Here is an 18,907-nt window from a genome sequence, read left to right as displayed (position 1 = left end):
GATGAAAGAGTACCGCGACATCTTGGAAGAGTTTGCAGCACGCAGGTCATGGTTCGTTTTTGTTTTCGATGAGAAACTCTTTGTCTAGCAATAGCCGCTCAATATCCAAAATCATTAGCTGTGGATGCTGAAGTTGGCCAGCATTACCCCATTCCACATCAAGTGGTTCCAGAGCGCCGCGTCGGTGATGATTTGGGTGGGGGCGTATCCAGACGTGGGCAGCTCCCATTGGTGTTTATCGAGAAAAAACGTGAAAATCAACGCCGCGTACTATAAGGCCGATTTTCTGGAGAAGGTTGTGGCCCCAACACTTTAAGACTTCAACGGAAAGAATCATTACTTCCTTCAACAGGAAGGTGCACCGCTCCACACTGCAAATATCGTCCAAGCGTGGTGTCGGTGAATTTGATTGGTTTTCTCGATTAGACTTTGTGGCCTCCAGCTCCCTAGACCTGCATCCGCTGAACTTTAATGTATAGTCGCACATGCTGGACAAGCAGAGCAAACATAAAGTGAGCACAATCGACCAATTTAAAAAGTTAATTTTCAAAATCTGGAACGAGATGCCAATGGACCTTTGAATAATATTACTATGACATCACTACAGGTGAATGGGTAGAATCAATTTACGAAAACTGCAATCATTGGTTCTGAAATTAAGACTCTTCCTGCTAGAAGAAATAATTTATATCACTCGTGCAATTCACACCACAGCAGCCGCTGCAAATTCGTCAATGGATACGAAGCGGAAGAAACCGCGCAACCGTGCGATTCAAATTTAGAAATTCGCAACACTGTTACCGTTCGTCCAGTTGCGGCGACGAACTAAATATAGAATGCGACGGCTTACAAGTCGAAAACTTACAAAACCAAACCTTCGATTCTTGGCGCTTAACTAGTGAAGAGCTGCTTGGTCTGAGACGAAATTCATATTCAGACATGCACGTTTACCGCTATTATGACAGTAATGATTGAGTGCTGATCCACCCTAAAAGAGTTGAAATTGGATGGTATGTTTCTTGTACTGCAGTACTTTGCTAAGTGTTGAATGACGAGAATTCATACTAATTAGTACAATATTCCTAAATTCAACTAGTCTTTCCCGAACCATGTATAACTGACAGGTGCATAGTAGACACTTTCAAGTTAAGAAATGTGTATTATACGTTATTTTATGATGTAAATTAAACCGAAATAAACACAACCCAGTCTAGGCATGTGAAGGTTTCATGTTGGTTAGTTCCTCTCGTTTATTGTTGATTAGGGAATTGATGTAGAGGAAAATATTCGCTTTTAATTGTAACGAACGAGATGAATGATATGAGAAGAAAAATGAACCGTGCGTTATTACCTAATCATAGAATAGTTTTGAGTTGTTTGAAAAAAAATTCTGAATAGCTGTTATGCAATTAGCTCTAATTTATATATTATAGGAACAAACACATCGTAATGCATTCAAAAGTGGATGAATGTCCTTATAACAAATAACTGTTATTATGTTATTGTGTTATTATGTTTTTTTTTATTACGAAAACTAAATTACCTCTTATTGCTATGCAACAGAGTATGAACCCAAAAAGGTATATTACAAAGGAATGGCAGATAAGTTCTCGATGTGCGATCAGCGGTGGCGAGTTAAAAGTTGTGACGTCACAACAATAGTTTACGTTCGGCATTCAGTGCGGATTTTCGACAAATTGTTCTTTTTTCAAGTTTCTAACGTTCTACGGTTACCATAAAACGCGAATGCAATCGTGTAGAGTTTCGGTTTATCAAGCCTAAAAGTTATATTTGTTCACAATCTTTCCACGCGGAGGATTTCGAGCATAGGTTCCAGGCTGCGCATTTAGGCATCGGAAGGTAATGTATCAATTTACCATTCGTAGCTGTCCAAAAGTAATTGTTTACGTTTTAGCCGTTCCAACCATTTCTACACTTCCATCGGTGAATCCATCATCACGGACGGAGCAGAGCTTTTTAGGCAACACGAGACAGATGCACTAGCTGAAAAATACGCTCCTTCGGCCAAAAATAAAAAAAAAAATGTTCCGCACCATTCGAAAGGAAGTTCAGTTTTTTGTTTGAATATAAAAAAGAGATCTCTAACAAACCTGGGATCGCGGAAGAACTCACCCCACGTGATGAAGAGGACGACACGTGGACCTACAAGCCAGCGACCTCTTGAGGAGTCAGATGAAGTAGAGTACACCATAAATTATATCGCTCGATCGGTTTTGGAAAGTAACCCCGAAATGGGCATTTACACCTATGAAATTGAAGACCAAAGGAGAAGAAGGGAAAGACGACTGCCATAAAAAAAAATATTTTGAAGATCTATCGAAGAACTGAAAATAAAAAATAAGTATGACTTAACAAGCAAAAGAAAAATTAGCATAATGGTCAAAATTTCGATCAAAGCGAGTAAAAAAGCAGTGGTGAGAAAAAATAGAAAAAAAACCTCGAACATTTTAGAATTTTAAAATTATTTGATAAAAAGCCTTTAAACTAAATAAAAAAAAAAAATCCAAAAATTTTGAAACGGTTTTTATTTTCTACCCCTTAATTTTTCGGATCTCTTTCATTACAGTACATCTATTGATTGTGTCACACATATAACTTGGCAGGAGGCTCAGAACATTGCAATATATGGGGGAGGCCAAAATGAGAAAATCGGAAATAGGTGATCAACATATTTTATGGAAACATTGCCATATTTAAATTCTCCTCAAAATAGAAACGTAATCTATAACAATGCCTGGGAGACACATGTTGTTTTTGATATCATCATAGTAAATACAACAATATAATGCATTCCATACAATTTCAAACAAAATCCATACATTTTCCTATGCCAAACTGTGTTCAATTGGTTGTTGTGACGTCACGATCTCAGTACGCGAAAAATGTTGCTGCCTAACACTTGCAACCACGCTCATCTACCGCTCCTTCGTATATACCTAATTGGTTTGAACCCTCAATTTAAAATGTCAATCAGTTCAGCTCTCTTCATCATCTATTCATACAAAAACACATGAAAACTTGAATTAAATAGGCAATTCATCGATTCATTACAAAAAAAAACTTACAATCGGATCTACGGTGAAAAATCATCCCAAGCCACCACTTTAAATTTTTGTCTACACAAGACTCGGCAATAGTTAATGGAACGGAATAAAACTGATAACGCAAAAATACATGCTCAGCAACTCCAAAGATGACTAGAACAAGATACCTGACTCTTGCAGAATTTATCGGACATGATTGTCGCTGCGCGTGAGCAAAAGTCGAGCTAATTTATACACTGTTAATATGATGCATATTTAACGTCAGAATCAACTGACGACAAGGCCAAGATATGACTACTGAAAGGTGCAAAACATTTTTTCAGTATCCATGTGGACGACTGTACGGTGGTGCCATCCGAAAAATGATAATAATGTGTACGAATGGTTAGTTTTCAAACAAGAATTATCGGCGCATCATTTAAAATTAAGCGTAGCATCAGAACTTCCTGATAACCGCCATGAGCACGCTCTACAGCCAAGTATTCCACTCTTGCCGTGGTAATAAAGCAAAAATCGGGTGCCCCGGTGAACCTGACCCTATGAACAATGGTTCTGAAAACTGACAGTCAATTTCACACGATTCTTTCGTACTTTGAAGTGAAAAAAATATGGCAATGGCATTAAGTGCAAAAATGACAATATCATTAATCTGCATGTTATCTTAAGCGTCGAGCTGACCAAACTGCTACACCTTTTTCATATACAATCTTGATCAGCTCAACGATCGATGACGGATTATGCACGATAAATCGGTTTTGCTCATAGTGACAATTTTATGAGAATTTAAGTCATCAGATGGCAGCACTGACCGTCGGAAATCGGTCGTGTTCAGAATGTATGAAAAATATGGAAGTTAGGTATCTTGTTCTAGTTATCTTTGCCAACTCTTATCTTACATTTTTATTGTTGTCTGCTGGGCAGAGTTTAAGCCCTAATGCTTGCAATTGAGTAAAAATAAAATCAGCGCACAAGACAACTAGCACCACAACTGACCAACACTGCAGTTGCGAGAAAAGCGTGGTTTTGTTATTTCAACCCGAATAAATTTTCAGTTAGTATTTGTGCACTATTTTTATTTAACGCTCCTAGTTGTCACATCGAGAAACATTTGACAGCGTTTGTTTATTTAGCGGTGAAAGCTTTATCAAGATTGAAGCACACATTCAAATCATAGGCGCAGCCAGGGGGGCAGAGGGAATCTGTTGCCCAAGGACATTGCAACGGCAAAAGTACCGGGCAAATCCGCCTGCATCAACTAGCTTGGAGTATTAGAACCGAGCTGTGACAATTCGTTTACGTTTCGTTTTGCGTTTTTTACCGACTCTGCGGGTTAGATGAGCCGGCGGACAAGTGACAATGACAACTCCTTTTGAGCTTAAAACAAAACTGCCAGTATGTGACGTACTCGAAAATAGCGAAAATCGTTCGAATCGAGCGGCACAATGCCACCCCTGGCAGAGGTCAACAATGGTTGAACAGCGGTTGAGTGCTCTTTGCTTGCTAAGGGTTCATCGGCAGATGGTTATCAACAATCGTGAAAATTTACTGAATTAGCGCTTGAGCGATTTGCGATTTGAGCGATTAAAAGGAAGATGGTTTTTAATTAACGACATTGTTATTGTGATCTTCTACGGTAGGTTTAGTGTAAATTAAATTACAGTTTAGTTCATTTAAGTGTTAATAAAAAAATCTTAAATTTAGTGTTGATCACTGATATGTCCAAAGGTTTAAATGAACTTAAGAGTTTTCTTCAGCCATGAATTGTGGTGGTGCTTCTAATGGTGGCGGAGGAAGTTCTTGAACTTTTTCATATTCAACTGGTGGATCTTTAGAAGCAGGAGCTTCCAGGATATCTGCATCGTTTGATTCGTTTTTTTTTTCGAACAGGAACAGTATCCTTCTTTATGGCCAATGCGGTTGCAGTCTTCGAAAAGGTGGTTGTTGAAAAAGCAGTCCTTCACAAAATGCATTTGAACGCATTGCCAACATGGTTTCTTCGGTTTGTTACCTTCTTGCTTCGAGGAATTTCGCTGATACGGTGCTCTGCCTGTCCCTGACGGCGTAAACTGTAGATTTCGAGCCGCTGCTTTGTTGCTCGATGATCTTGGTGTTTTTCTTCAAGTTGACAAGGCGTTAATACTCATCAACAAACGATTGGAGGGTAATCGGTGATTAAGGCTTTTCATTCTCTAGCATAGAAAATAGTCTTGCCCGGAAGTCCGCATATTTTGTGGCTATCAAACCGCTAACGAAAATGAGGCACTTGAAATGGCCCGGTGTTAGGTTCTTGAACTGTAAATCTTCACAGGCTCGATTGACGTTGCCACCGTAGCTGATAATATCTTCAGATTCGCATTTCACTAACTGCAGCCACATGAACCATTTACGGAACGTTATCGTTTGATGCCCGAAGATTTTATTGAGAATCTTGACTGTGTCTTCAAACTTCACGTCCTTGAGAAGCTTTGGCAGGATGTAGTTGAGATAACGGCTGTGCGAATGGGTGTCCAGCTTCTGGAGAAGTAGACGTACCTTCGCCGCATCGTTCAGCACGCCTGCATCGTTCTCGGAGAGGTCCTGGAAGCGGTTGAACTAGCGTCCAAACGTAACTCCGTTTCATTCGACAAACTTGGTGATGTTCGATGAGAGGGACTCCAAAATCTTGGGTTTGATACTGAGGCTGCTGCTGCTGAGCCGCCATCTGCTGTAAAAGTTGGGCCATCTTGAGAATCATCTTGAATTCCCGGTTGCGGCTGCTGATCAACTCTATCTCCGGCCATGTTCGTGGATTCTTGAGATCCTCGTCGCCAAAATGATATGTTCGAAGATTTGAATGAACTGAGGAGTTTTTACTAAAGAACATCTATTTCTACTAGTATTTATGTCTATTTTTGAAAATATAATTTCTTTACTTCTAAAATTTTGAAGAACTTGCCCACAAACTTACCCCCCCCCCCTCCCCCCTTTTTGAAATTCTGGCTACGCCCATGATTCAAATTCTGCACACTCACACTGAGAACCTGACATGGTCCGGAGGAGAGATTGCGAAATTCCTGGAATTTCCTAAATCGACTGTAACTACCTTGAGTATAAACCTTATCGGGAGACGCACACGTTGGATCGACCGAACCAAATTAGGCGTTAAGGTGCCCGAAATCTACAAACAAAGGTGATTCGAGCAGTCCACAACATTCCTGGGATCTCCAGGTGTGATTCGTATTTTCGTCTCATCGAGAGATACTGGACATCAAAGGCAAACTAAAGAAATGTGGCAGAACCATAAAAAACCTAAATTAATCCACCTAGCGGTCAGACCCAGCCTTTTTCATTCAATTTTTTATTTGTAAGAATAGATTTACATGAACGCTTAAATCCAATAAATGTATATTTACTCTTTAGGTTCTAAAAAATTGATGTTGTAATCTTTACATATAAAAATGCAGTCAAGTCTGTCTGTCTGTCTGATTCATATAGGCCCGAAAACTACCGAACCGATCGACGTGAAAATTTGTATGTAGGGGTTTTTGGTGCCGATAAAGGTTCCTATGATAGTTTGAGACCCCTCCCTCTTCTGGATGGGAGAGATCCCATACAAATGAAACATACATTTCTGTACAACTCAAGAATAAACCAAGCAAATGAAACTGAATTTGGCATGTGGATGTTTTAAGGGGTAACTAATATGTCCATAATAGTTGGATGAAACACAAATTTGTGCACATCTCGAGAACTAGTCAACCAAATGGAACAAAATTTGGCAGGTAAATGTTTTTAGTGGTAACAAATATGTACATAATGGTTTGAAATTCGACTCCCTCTTCTATAAGGAAGGGATCCCATGAAAATGAAACACAAATTTCGCACAGCTCAAGAACCAATCAAGAAAATACAACCAAATTTGGTATGTGAATGTTTTAAGAGGTAACAAACATGTCCATAATGGTTTGACGCCCCTCCCTCTTCTGGAAGTACATGTTTCTTCACAAATTTCTGCACATCTCGCGAACTAATCAACTAAATGGAACCATATTGGCAGGTGAATGTTTTTAGTGGTTACAAATACAGTGCGGGAAATTCCTATAAGCGCACATATATATTTTGGCTGTTAGGTCAACTGGATACATATTTTAAAAATATTTTCATGAGATTTAAATGAGCTTTGAAAATCAAGTTTATTTTACCAAGAAGAGTCTCAATCCTATTCCCAACAGTTCCTTGAAATAAAAAACATGTTTTTGAAGTAGAAATTCCTATAAGCGCACGTCAGATTTATTGTCAAAAAACGATTTCTACATAAAAATGACAGTATAAAATATTTGTTTGGTTTACCATTTTTTTAGAATAATTTCATAGATACCGTTTGGCATCGAGACAATCAAATTATCCAACATTTCTTGTGGAGTTTCATTCCACTCGTCCCTTACACACCTCTCCAACTCACAAACCGTTCCGAACTGCCGCCCACCACTGTAGACTCGCCTTATCAGGATTCCCCAGAGATTTTCAATAGGATTAAGGTCCGGGCTACGAGCTGACCAGTCCATAACCTGAATGTTTCTTTCGAAAAACCATGACAATGATTTTTTACTTACGTGAATGTTGGCATTATCCTGCTGGAAGATGAAATTTTCATCTATGATATCTTCCGTAAAAGGCACCAACACTCTGTCCAGGAGCTCTAATTAACTTTCGGAGTTCATCCTTGTCAAAATAGTGGTGATAGGAGTCTTCCCTTTTCTTGAAAACGCAGCCCACATCATGAGACTTCCACCTCCAAAGTTCCTACTAAACTTCACTTGGGGATTTTTTCGTAGATCATGCCAATAATACGCACACCAGTCGGGACCATCAAGATTGAACTTTTTCCCGTCGAAAAAGATCACTTCATTCCACTCTGCCTTCCAATCCATGTGCTGCTTAGCGAAATCCAATCTTGCCTTTATGTGCCTTGGGGTGAGGTTTGGTTTCTTTGCCTTCTAGTTTACACGACTAGATGTCCAGATCCTCGCAAAATTTGAGAAACACGTCTTTTCGTTATGGGAAGGTCCAGTTCTTGCTTTATTTCCGGAGCATTGAGCTTTCCAGTCTCCCCAAGCTGAATGATGCGGTTCCGGTCGCGGTTTGAAATTTTGGAGTTACCTCTATTTTTCTTTCTGATGCCATATTTTTGGCCTTTTTGAGATAATAAATTATGCTGAGGCCACAAATATCGATCAAAGCAGGTATAGTTTTAAATAGTCTTTGAATTTCTCTTCTTTCCATAACTTTTGAGCCACATATCAAATTGTTATGAAGTTTGTTATTTGTAAGTTTGAGAGATGACTCGTTCGTATGACACTAGTTATGTTCAAATAAGTCATGTAATCTTTGAGATAATAGACTTTCGTTGTTTTATTAACAATTCAATACATAACGGTTGCTTAAGTTCGATTATAATCAAATGAAATGGGAACGTGTAGGGTAGCCAAACTTTGAAACCACGTGTTCAATCATAATTCATCAGTTAACCCTTAACTAGCCCGCTCATCTGATAATAATAATGAAATCGGTTGTGTAGTTTCTGAGATAATGAAGTTTCGTGATTTTCACAAGTCGGCACATTACAAATGAAGTTACAGTTCGATTACAGTAAAATTCAATAGGGTCTTCGGAGGCAGATAGACCATTCATTTGACACTAATTATGTGGAAATCGGGTCGGCCATCTCTGAGAAAAGTGAGTGAGTCCAAGTAGTCTTCGGAATATGTTCCTTTGCATAGCTGGATTTCACATTTTTAAACATAACAGGCAAAGTAATAGTCCGATTGCAAAACAAATCAATAGGGTCTTATGGGACAACTAGACCTTCCATTTGACACTGATTTTATGAAAATCGGTACAGCCATCTCTAAGAAACATGAGTGAGATTAAACAGTCTTCAGAACACGTTTCTTTTCATAACTTTTGAACCACTAGTTCAATCTTTATGAAATTTAAAACTTTAAAGTTTTCTAGGTAGCCCGTTCTTTTGAGACCAATTTTGTTCAAATCGGTTGTGTAGTTTATGAGATATTGATGTTTCATGATTTTCACATTTTTGAACATAACCTCTAAACTAAAAATCCGATTACAATGAAATTCAATAGGGTCTTATGGGGCAACAAGACCTTTCATTTGCAATTAATTTCATGAAAATCGGTTCAGCCATCTCTGAGAAAAGTGAGTGAGAATAAAAATCTCCACATACACACACACACACATACACCCACACACATACACACACATACACACACACATACACACACACACATACAGAAAATGCTCAGCTCGTCGAGCTGAGTCGAGTGATATATGCCACTCGGCCCTTTGGAGCACTTTTATACTTTCGGTTTTGCAAGTGATTGCTATACCTTTCTAGGAGAAAGGCAAAACTAGCTGCATATCGAAAAGTGATGGTACAGAAAAATAATTGTTCAAATTGGTTTATACACATAAACATAAACATTTAAAATGAACAAATGAAACACAAATAACATGACAAATTTTCAGAGATTTTCTTGAGCTGTCAATATGCTTACAGTACCTATGAAGGAAATTCTCGTTCATATCGTTTATTTCCGATAAAAAAAACAAAGGCTTATAACTTTTCAAGTTCAATATCTAACTTTTTCGTAAAGAATCATGAATTCCGTTGAAACAAGTATGCACAGACATATTCCTTAACAGTGCAGTACAGAGATACCCAAATGCTATAATTTGAACATCAAAATGTCATTAATTTGTGCACTCATTTGTTCACTCCCTAAAACGGCATCACAGCTTTGTTATACGTCGTGTACCAAATAAAAAGAATGTTGATCTAAAAATATATTATATGTAAATTGTTTTCCATTGTCGAGCCATTGAAAAGAAGTCGGGATTGCGATTGAATTGAAAGTGTATGTACTAATTACCAATGCCTTGGGAATAAATCTGCTGGGTAATATACGTTACCGTCATTCATGGTTACTTGGTCCATTTACAGTTTCATCAGTATTATTTCTGAACCAGAGTCATATGCTAATTGATGAAGTCACACAAAAGAATGAGAAAAGGTAAAACTAATATATTGGATATTGGACGTTCAAAAAAGCCTGTTTGTGAAAATTACTCGAACCTGTAACTCTTCTAGATTCTAAGCAACATACATCGAGAGAAGAAAAAAAAACATTCGTCGCATCCAGGGGTCGGCAAAACAAATTAAAAACGAGTTTGTCGAGAACACAAGTAAACGGTATCCTCGCGTAACGGACAACCTCAGAAATAAGGAAACGATCCGATTCTTTTATGTGCTGTTCTATAGTTTATGATTTCTCGATTAAAACGTGTGCATTTAACAAATGGTGTGATAAGCGCGCAAACCATTGCTCAATAAATGTTGTTGATTTACTGCTTTCTAAATTAAGGTAATTTGCAATGTTTCTCATTTGAGCAGCTTTTTCACCCAAGTATTAGGGATTACTTTAAAAAAATGTGCCTATGTGGATTAAAATTTCCAATTTTATGTGATATAATTTTCTTTATTTATCTAATAAGATCATGTAAAAAACAATAACCGCTTTTAGTGTGACCTAAAGAGAAAAATGTATGCAAAAGTCGAATTCGATTTCGAGCGAAGAATTCAGGCGCTAAAATAAATATCAAAGCAACGTTAACGTTTTGTTCGTCTTCTTCGGTTGCCATTTCAGCAATTATTTGTACTCTTGAGCTTCACGATCTACGATTTCTCGGATTCAGCCGTTTGCTGCATTCGTTGAGATAAGCGTTTATGGGATCATTGAGTTTTTTGTGTATGTATTTATGAAGGTGGTAATTTAGGCGACAATGTTTCCATCTGAAAAATTGCAGCCAGTCAGTCGTTTTAGTCAATTTTATCGTATCGATTAGTGTGTGATGGAAACTAGTGCTAGAATCGAGCACATAGTTGCTAGTGCGAATCGCGACATGGAAGTAATCTTAGAGCATACTGTAGAAACTTGGCTTATTCGCGACTACGAAGCTCAAAAATATTTTAAAGGGTGAGCAGCCTTCACGTAAACTCTCGTATAGATTGTCAGAGTATGTGTTTTGTGACAAAAGCAAAAATATTTCTTTCCTTTACTCTCTTATGCGAAAAACCAAACAAATATCAGTAGCTTCGTATTCCCGAATACTGATTCAATCTGTTTGCTCCAGATATCAGTAGAGGGATTCCATATTATGGTAGGTGATTTCAAAATAGACCGGACTGATGAGATATACAGCGTTAGCATGCAAAACGGATCTTTGCGATCCTCATTATGAAGCCGAAGTTTTTGTTTGCGTGTGCAATTATATGGGAATAGTGATGTTAAAAAGAACATTTTCGAATCGAGCGCTACTCCCAAATCCTTTATTACCGATAGTACAATAGTACCAAGGTAACGGCTTCATTTTTCGCGTGAAATAAATTACGATGCTTTTAGGTACACTATCTATTTATAAATTATGGTCACACCAAAAAAAGAATTCATCAATATATCACTGCAATTTTCTGCAGTCCGCTATGGAGCAAATGATGCAAAATACTTAGTTTGAGATCATCAGAATAGGTGAGTTTACAACCAGGTGGAATAAGGTGCCAATTTAACAGCGAAACGAATCTCGGATTAAAAAAAAACCATGTTAGTTTTAGTATTAGATTTAGTATCAGCTCGTAGTCGGTAGCGAGGATAAAAAATTTGTCTTTAGCTTATAAGATATTTTAGACCATAAGGCATTAGATTAAATTGGCTCCGTGAAACATTAACTTGTATTGTGCCGTGTCAAATAAATGTTGTGAAAAAAAACAGGTGGAATGACGTAAAAAGCATCGTTGAAAAAAAGGTTAAAGAGTAGTGGCCCAAGGTTGTTTCCTTGAGGAACACCCGGCAAGTTAACGAAGATATCTGACCCGGTGTTGCCTAATTTATTGTACAGTGTGCTGTACTTTTAAATACTTAGTGGAATGGTGTGACGTTCGATCATAGCCAACAGCTCAGTCAAACGCTGCTTTCAGACCAGTATCGATCGATCTGGGCAAAAGCCCATGTAAGCTTCGCGAGATATATGACTAAAATTCACGAAATGAGACAATCAATTGCAGACTACAATCTCAAATAACTTTGAACCAGCGAATAGATAAGTTATTCCCTTGTAGTTTACAATATCGTGTTTGTTGCCATTCTAGTAAACTGGAAACATAACAGACTTTTTCAAAAATCAGGAAAAACCGCTTGTTATAGCGATGGCACACCTTTTCAAAATTCAAAATGGTTGGAATACCGTCAGATCCAGCAGATACAAAAGGTTTCTGTTTCCTTGAGGCTTTTAGAATCTTCATCAGAAAAACTTAAGTTACTGAGGTTTGCTACGTGATGAGTAACGTTACTGTGTATTTGTGATGTATTTGCAGAAGTGGCCCACCGCTACTGTTAACAAATGACTAAAAGCGTTTTGAATTTCGTTTAAGTTGTGATTGGGTGCGTAGTGAATGTTGCGAGTAAAGAAAATGGCTATAAGTTTTATAATGTAAGCTTGCAGTAGTTTCGAAGTGCAGCTGTCCTTTGTCGTTTTAACTCTTGAAGACCACACAGGTTTCTTATTTGATGCCCAGCAGGTAAAAAAAACATATTAGGTACTAGCAAAGGTCCGAGGACCCGCGTTTGGGTCCACTTCTTTTCATTTTGTACGGTATGGGATGGTATTTTCAGCAGTGATTAAAATAGAATCTCAGGGGTTAGGAACAACTTACGAAGCTAATTTTTTGCATGATGTTTCTTCTCATCTCAATGTATCATACTGCAAAATGTTAGTTTCGTAGGTTTTTCCTTACCCGTCAGTTTATATTTTAATCACTGCCGAATATACCCTCTATAAAAAACATTTATCTCATGGATATAAAATAGGGTAAGGAACGAGTTAAGCAGTGGCGCCTATTTTAATCAGTCGAAGGAAAAGGCCCTCAAACACCTTGAGTATGTTGTCTCAACACACTCCCAAAACTACTAAATCTATATATTAATTTACGCAGATGACATGAACCTCTTCATAAAAATCATCAACGACGCAGATGAATTGAAGGAAGAAGCCAATTTATTCTACACTACAGTATATTATTAGGCATTAAAATCTCATTAAAATGTCAATTGTTAAGGCTCAAGTTTTCCAGTTTTATTTTCAACATTATTCTAGAATACATTTAAAAAAATATTAGCTGATTTCTACAGAGGTTGTTTCGGTAAAATAAACACCACATTTTTATATACATCTGTGAAAACATGAAACGTCTTAAAATTGACTGTATGACGCGAAGTTATTCTTGTTTTCGCCCGATCTCTCTATGACTATTGGTTCTCACCAAAATCTAAAAAAATCTATAAGTAACCAGAGTTGAATAATGTTTATTTCAATATCAAACCAACCAACATATTAAATATGCAAAGAGTAAATAAAAAATCTCATTTCTTCTAAGAGAATTGAACTTCACATGGTTTAAAAGATTGCAACGTTGAGCAGTTTCACGCGTCGTGTCATGAACGAGGTGACAGCTGGGGCAACTTTCGATTTCAACTTCGTCAATGATATACTTCGATACGATTAGCGGATTGGTAGAACATATTTGGATCTGCTGCTGTTTGGTCAAAAAATTTACGGAATAAAGAAGTATTTAGAAAGGATACATGAGGGAGACGATAAACAAATCAATAGTTTAGTTGCAACTTGTCCAACACGGTTCAAGATTCTCGAAACCTGTTTGTCACCACTTCTTGCTATGCAGCACCTTTTAGAAGAATCAAGATGTAAAATTATCATAAATGCGGCTATGCGCTGCAATCGAGTAGCTGTCGAGCGCAATTATATCTGTCCATGTCACATAAATTCACATTTAATGTAAGACTAAATGTCCTCCAGAAAATTGGATCGAAAATTAACAGAGTTGTTCACTTACCTCCAAGATGTTGAGCCTCGCCAGGATGGGTAACAGCTGCCGGTGACCTCCGATGTAGTGCCAGTGCCATGGACGACGTGCCTGGTGTGGAGTTCATCGAACCAGTCGACGAATCACAGTCGATCAACGATCTCGTCTGAGAATTATGCATCAAATTATGTTTCATCTCTTTCAGTTCGGACAACTTTGGTATGTGAATATTATGTACCGGATCTGGCGGCACCTCGCCATCATTGAGCGCTCGTTGTTCGTCCTGTGTCTGAGCCCGGCGGAGTGCTGTCTGCAGCGCCATGACCCTCTGTCGTTCCGCAGTTAGGCAGCATTTTTCGCACTTACAGTAGCGGTGCTTGCAGTAACGTTTGTGTCCTTTGAGACCAATTTTGAGACCGTGATTCCGACAGCGTGCGCAGTTCGGCGGCGTTCGCGGAATAAGAGTGTTACTACTAGAGCTAGACGCGCCGTTTCCGTCCGGTCTGGACTCATACCCCGAATCAGACATCGTCTCCATCCAGCGGTCTTGCGAAACCATTAACAACACGTAGGTAAAATCAACCCCTCCCTTCTAACGGACCCGTCGGACTACTGTCGAATATTCGGAAAGAAATCTGCGATGTTAACCGATCACAGTCGCCTTCGCGCGTTAGTGTTTCGCTATCTCCGATGAAGCTGGAATATCGTACGAGCTCGCTAACCGGCAAATATCGATATTGGGGGTCAGTTGAGACAATACACCTAACACACTGCAGACGACGCATTCAGTGAACATCAATAAGGGGCATAATTGGTTTTATTCTTACTTTAAATTTTTTTTCAAATCGCGTTCATGATACTAAGTTCATTATAACGTTCTCTATGTCACCCCACTTATTTTTTATTAACCCAAGGACAAACGCGATTTAAGTAAAGACTACGTTCGTTGTTTACGCGTGCGAATTAAGCGAAATTTTAGTAAGTAAACCACACGGTCCAGTAGATTCTGAAAGTACAAAAAGAAAGTATGACTTTAATGAATTTTAGATGAACTTTTTATTTTATTGCTGAAAAAAAGGTTGAAAAACGGAATCTTACATTAGGTTTAATATGCCCTTGAGAATAGCTCTTTTACGTTTATACCAACAACGTGCAACAATTTGGCTATACCTAAATTTTACCGAATATTTCACCATAACACGTAATGCGTATGTAGAATCTCAAATTTCATGAGGTTGCTGTATATTTTATGTTACCATACTGCTATTTTTCTAGAGTTTAACAACTATTCGAACATGGGTCTTATATATGGCGATTTTTTTTTCTATAATAATATCAATTAAATAAACCGAAAAACAAGAGTGTCAAGAAAAGCATAGAAATTCGTTTGATGATAAATCTATCCTTTCTCCAGAGAGTGTTAAATAAACTCAAATTTTGAAACAATATTATGTACTTAATGAACTAGCAGTCAGACCTGACCAGTACCAGACCTGGCTTTATGTTTGGTTCATGAAAAAATTTTGTGGCTACACTTTTTTTCTGGAAATAAGCTAGCTTGAGCTGAGATTGAATTTTGAAGCCACATAGTTTGTACTAGTGTCCAAAATCGACATCGAAAGTTGGGTCCGGGTTCCGGTCTGGTCGAAAATCGGAACGAGCTGGTTCTACGTTTTCCCAAATAGGTATTTGATTTTTTTTTTCAGCCAATTTATACGATCCTAGGATATTTTCTGTAACTCTAAGAGCTGATTAGTGTCGAGTGAGTTTCTATTTCGTTGTTATCTGAATGTAATTTATGTAAGATTTTCTATGTTTTACGTAATGAAATTAATTTTGAAATAGACCCTGATCAAGATTCCAGCCAGCCGGATCGAAACTTTGGCGATGACCCCATAGAAATCAGCGATGTTTTTTATTGAGACTGCTAAGCCGAAACAAAGTCAAATTTAGTGTCACAGCCAAATCCCCGTATGAAATACGAATCACATTTATTTATTGAGAAATGTATAAATTACTGTATAAAGAGCATAAATACATCAAATGTCTTAGGCAGAAACTGAGCGGATTGTTATATCCATAGCAAGTCCTGTGGCCGGGTATGGAAATCATTGTTCTGTATCGCAACTGGCACTGGGGACAACCAATCTTTGAAGTTTTAGACGCCCTGTTCAGAGTAATTCCAGGTCAATCAAACGACAGCGTTGCGTTATCCGAAATAGTTAGTTTTTTTTCATTAATTTTTATTTTATTTTACGCTACATCTCGACATTACATGCATTTTTGAAACATTTGGTTCAAAAAATCGATTTCCAACACCCGTGCATTTTTTCATCAGACAAAAAAGTGAAACTTTAACCGCTGTGAGGCACCACTTCTCGAAGTCCGGTTGAGCTGAACCTTTGCATGGGGTCTTTATTGAAGAAGACGAGAGTTTTAAGCTATACCGGTGAACGAAATCCAAAGATAGAATTTTTTCCACACATTGGCATCTTAATGAGCATTATCCAAACGATTTTTTTCCAAATTTTCAACATAGAAGCCGCGAGTCCGAGGAGCAATTACTCAGCGGCCTTTTGGCGCACTCCTGCATTTGCTAGGGGCACCAAGTTTCAAGAGAGTGGGTAAAAAGTTATAATCTTTTTAGGGTAATGTTTATTTTTTGCTTTTTTCGACCAGTGTTATTGTGCATATTTGTATGCAAAAGTTTTATTTATTGCATGGGACTGTCCAAATTTTGCAATTTTCGATTTGGCTGAAAATTGGTACAGATGTTGCTATTGACTAAAGTTGTCGGTTTGTGCTATAAACAACTGATTTTTGAGAAGAAACTTCATTGCGAATTTTAAACGCAATTAAAGGGGTTATTTAGTAATAAAGTATAAAATATTTCCATCAATTTGAAATTAAATTTAAAATAAAATCATACATTTCTTTTTCTGATTTCTCGGCAGACTGGAATTCAGCAAATTTCAACTAATTATTTTTAGCTGAATACTCTAGTTATTTTTCGCTGTTTTTAAAATAATTCAAACGGATTTTTTGATCTCGAATTAAGAGTAAGTAACCTCACTTTCAGGATTTCAGAGTATTTATTTTTATCTGACTCCACTTTCAGGATCTCCGACTTCTTATTTATAATAATTTAAATTTATTATTTTCATAATGAAATCATTTTCAAAACGTTTTCCTGCAAAAAACATATCCGCTATTTCCGACCTCAAATAAAATCTGATTTTTGCCGGTTCCGGACTTTGAAACATTTTTAACGAAGATCTTCGATAAAACTTGCGCATTATTATTCTAGTCACTAGTTTTACGGCAATTCTGAGCTGAATTAAGTTTAAGCTGAATTAAGCTGAAACAATTAGGTGCCATTCTATCATTTAAAGTTTTTTTTTTTTCGGTTTCTAGTTGAATTCCTTATGCGATGGAAAGCGTATTCCAGAAATTATACGTCTCATAAAATCTCCCATTGGCAGCCAGGATTTAATCTAAACCAGTTTGGGTTGGTTGTGAGTGGATCATGCCACCCCGCATCCATCGACAACTATGTCGATGTTGGGATTGGAACCCAGGTCCTGATGATGATTTCAAGGTTTGGAGATTTTTTTCACAGCACTTTTCGTCCACTTGAGGTTCAATATATGAAGTCTGTTTAGAATCATTCTTAGATTGTCTGGCCTTAAAAAAATACTTTTGAACGATTTTAAAAATATTTTTTAGTGATTTTGAGTCTCAAACCACCCTGGGCCTTGCTAGTTTTTGTTAGTGATTCGTAACCTAAGATTCAAATCTTTTTCAACGAATGTTTTTACAATAATTTTATATGATTCGGCACATAACTTTGAAAAAAAGTTGTAAAGTTGTAATTGTTTTATGGTTGAACGGCAGTAGGGTTTGCAGACCCCCGAAAACGATTTACAGGGAATTACCTAAATATTGATTTCCGGGATCCCGGGATTCCCGAATTCCTCAAAAAATTTTGCAAGATAAAGTATAGTTTCCCATACAATATTGCAATAACACTTAACATCCTATCAAAATGCACAACTTACGTCGTCAAAGTGTATAGCAGCCTTGAAGTGGGCATAATAGTTAACAAATATTTGCTTGAAATGACGAAAATATTCGCTTGTCGTGTAAAATAAAATCATTTGCTTCAATTATTTGTCAAAAATATTCGCTGTCTTATTCAGTAAATGAAACATTAGACAAATATTTACTTCGTCTAAGTTGGTTTTTGCTAGTTAGTTCACTACTGAGCGAATATTTGCTTGATTTTTTTCTTTGTTCATTGATAAACTTTTTGGAAACTGTAAATTGATAAAAAAATTGAAATCCGTAAATCAATGCGACAGAAATTAATAATTGAATGAAACTCAGTCAGTGTAACTTGAGTTCTGGCCGCGATTTCATCGAACCCAAGCCCGAATAAATATTTTGCCCAAAAAAAATCAATACCGAATATAGCAAATATTTGCCTCGTTTAATACCTGCCTAAAACTCAGCTTACTTTCCAACAAACTGAAAGTATTATACACTGCAGTTTCTAATGAAATATAGCGAGCTCTGGAATCGGTCATTCAGAAGTATTCTAGAAATCAAACACCAGCGGGAATTCCCGGGAAATGGGATTTTTCATTCCCGTTTCCCGGGAAACCAATTCTCTGGAATATTGCAAACCCTGAACGGCAGATTCGAACCCATGACGACTGCCTTTTTATACCAGAATCTTACATCGAGACCAGGTTCCAAGAACCTTCCAGTGTTTGTGAGATGGTAAAAAATGTGTAACAGATTGAACTAATACAACAAATTTCAAGCATGCTGTAGACGAAAAGCAATGTTTAAATCCAACATATTAAATTTCCCGGTTTGGTAATGAAATCCCCATTTTACCCCG

General features: G+C 37.5%; 1 protein-coding gene across 6 annotated transcripts in view; it reads right to left on the bottom strand.

The window, feature by feature from the left end:
• Positions 1–18,907, bottom strand: part of LOC129718783 (uncharacterized) — a 392,933-nt gene that overhangs the window by 333,455 nt on the left and 40,571 nt on the right. For 4 of the 6 annotated variants that reach the window (XM_055669859.1, XM_055669858.1, XM_055669862.1 and 1 more), the window contains exon 2: positions 14,032–15,007. In XM_055669859.1, coding sequence (XP_055525834.1) covers positions 14,032–14,560 — 529 coding nt within the window. In that variant the 5' untranslated portion in view covers positions 14,561–15,007. The remainder of the gene's footprint in view (positions 1–14,031; positions 15,008–18,907) is intronic. The other 2 variants (XM_055669861.1, XM_055669863.1) reach the window with 1 other exon arrangement.

The sequence above is a fragment of the Wyeomyia smithii genome, chromosome 1, assembly GCF_029784165.1.
Source record: "Wyeomyia smithii strain HCP4-BCI-WySm-NY-G18 chromosome 1, ASM2978416v1, whole genome shotgun sequence".
NCBI classification, from domain to species: Eukaryota; Metazoa; Arthropoda; class Insecta; order Diptera; family Culicidae; genus Wyeomyia; species Wyeomyia smithii.
The sequence above is the reverse complement of the archived record's forward strand: the minus strand, read 5'-3'. Positions and strand labels throughout refer to the sequence as shown.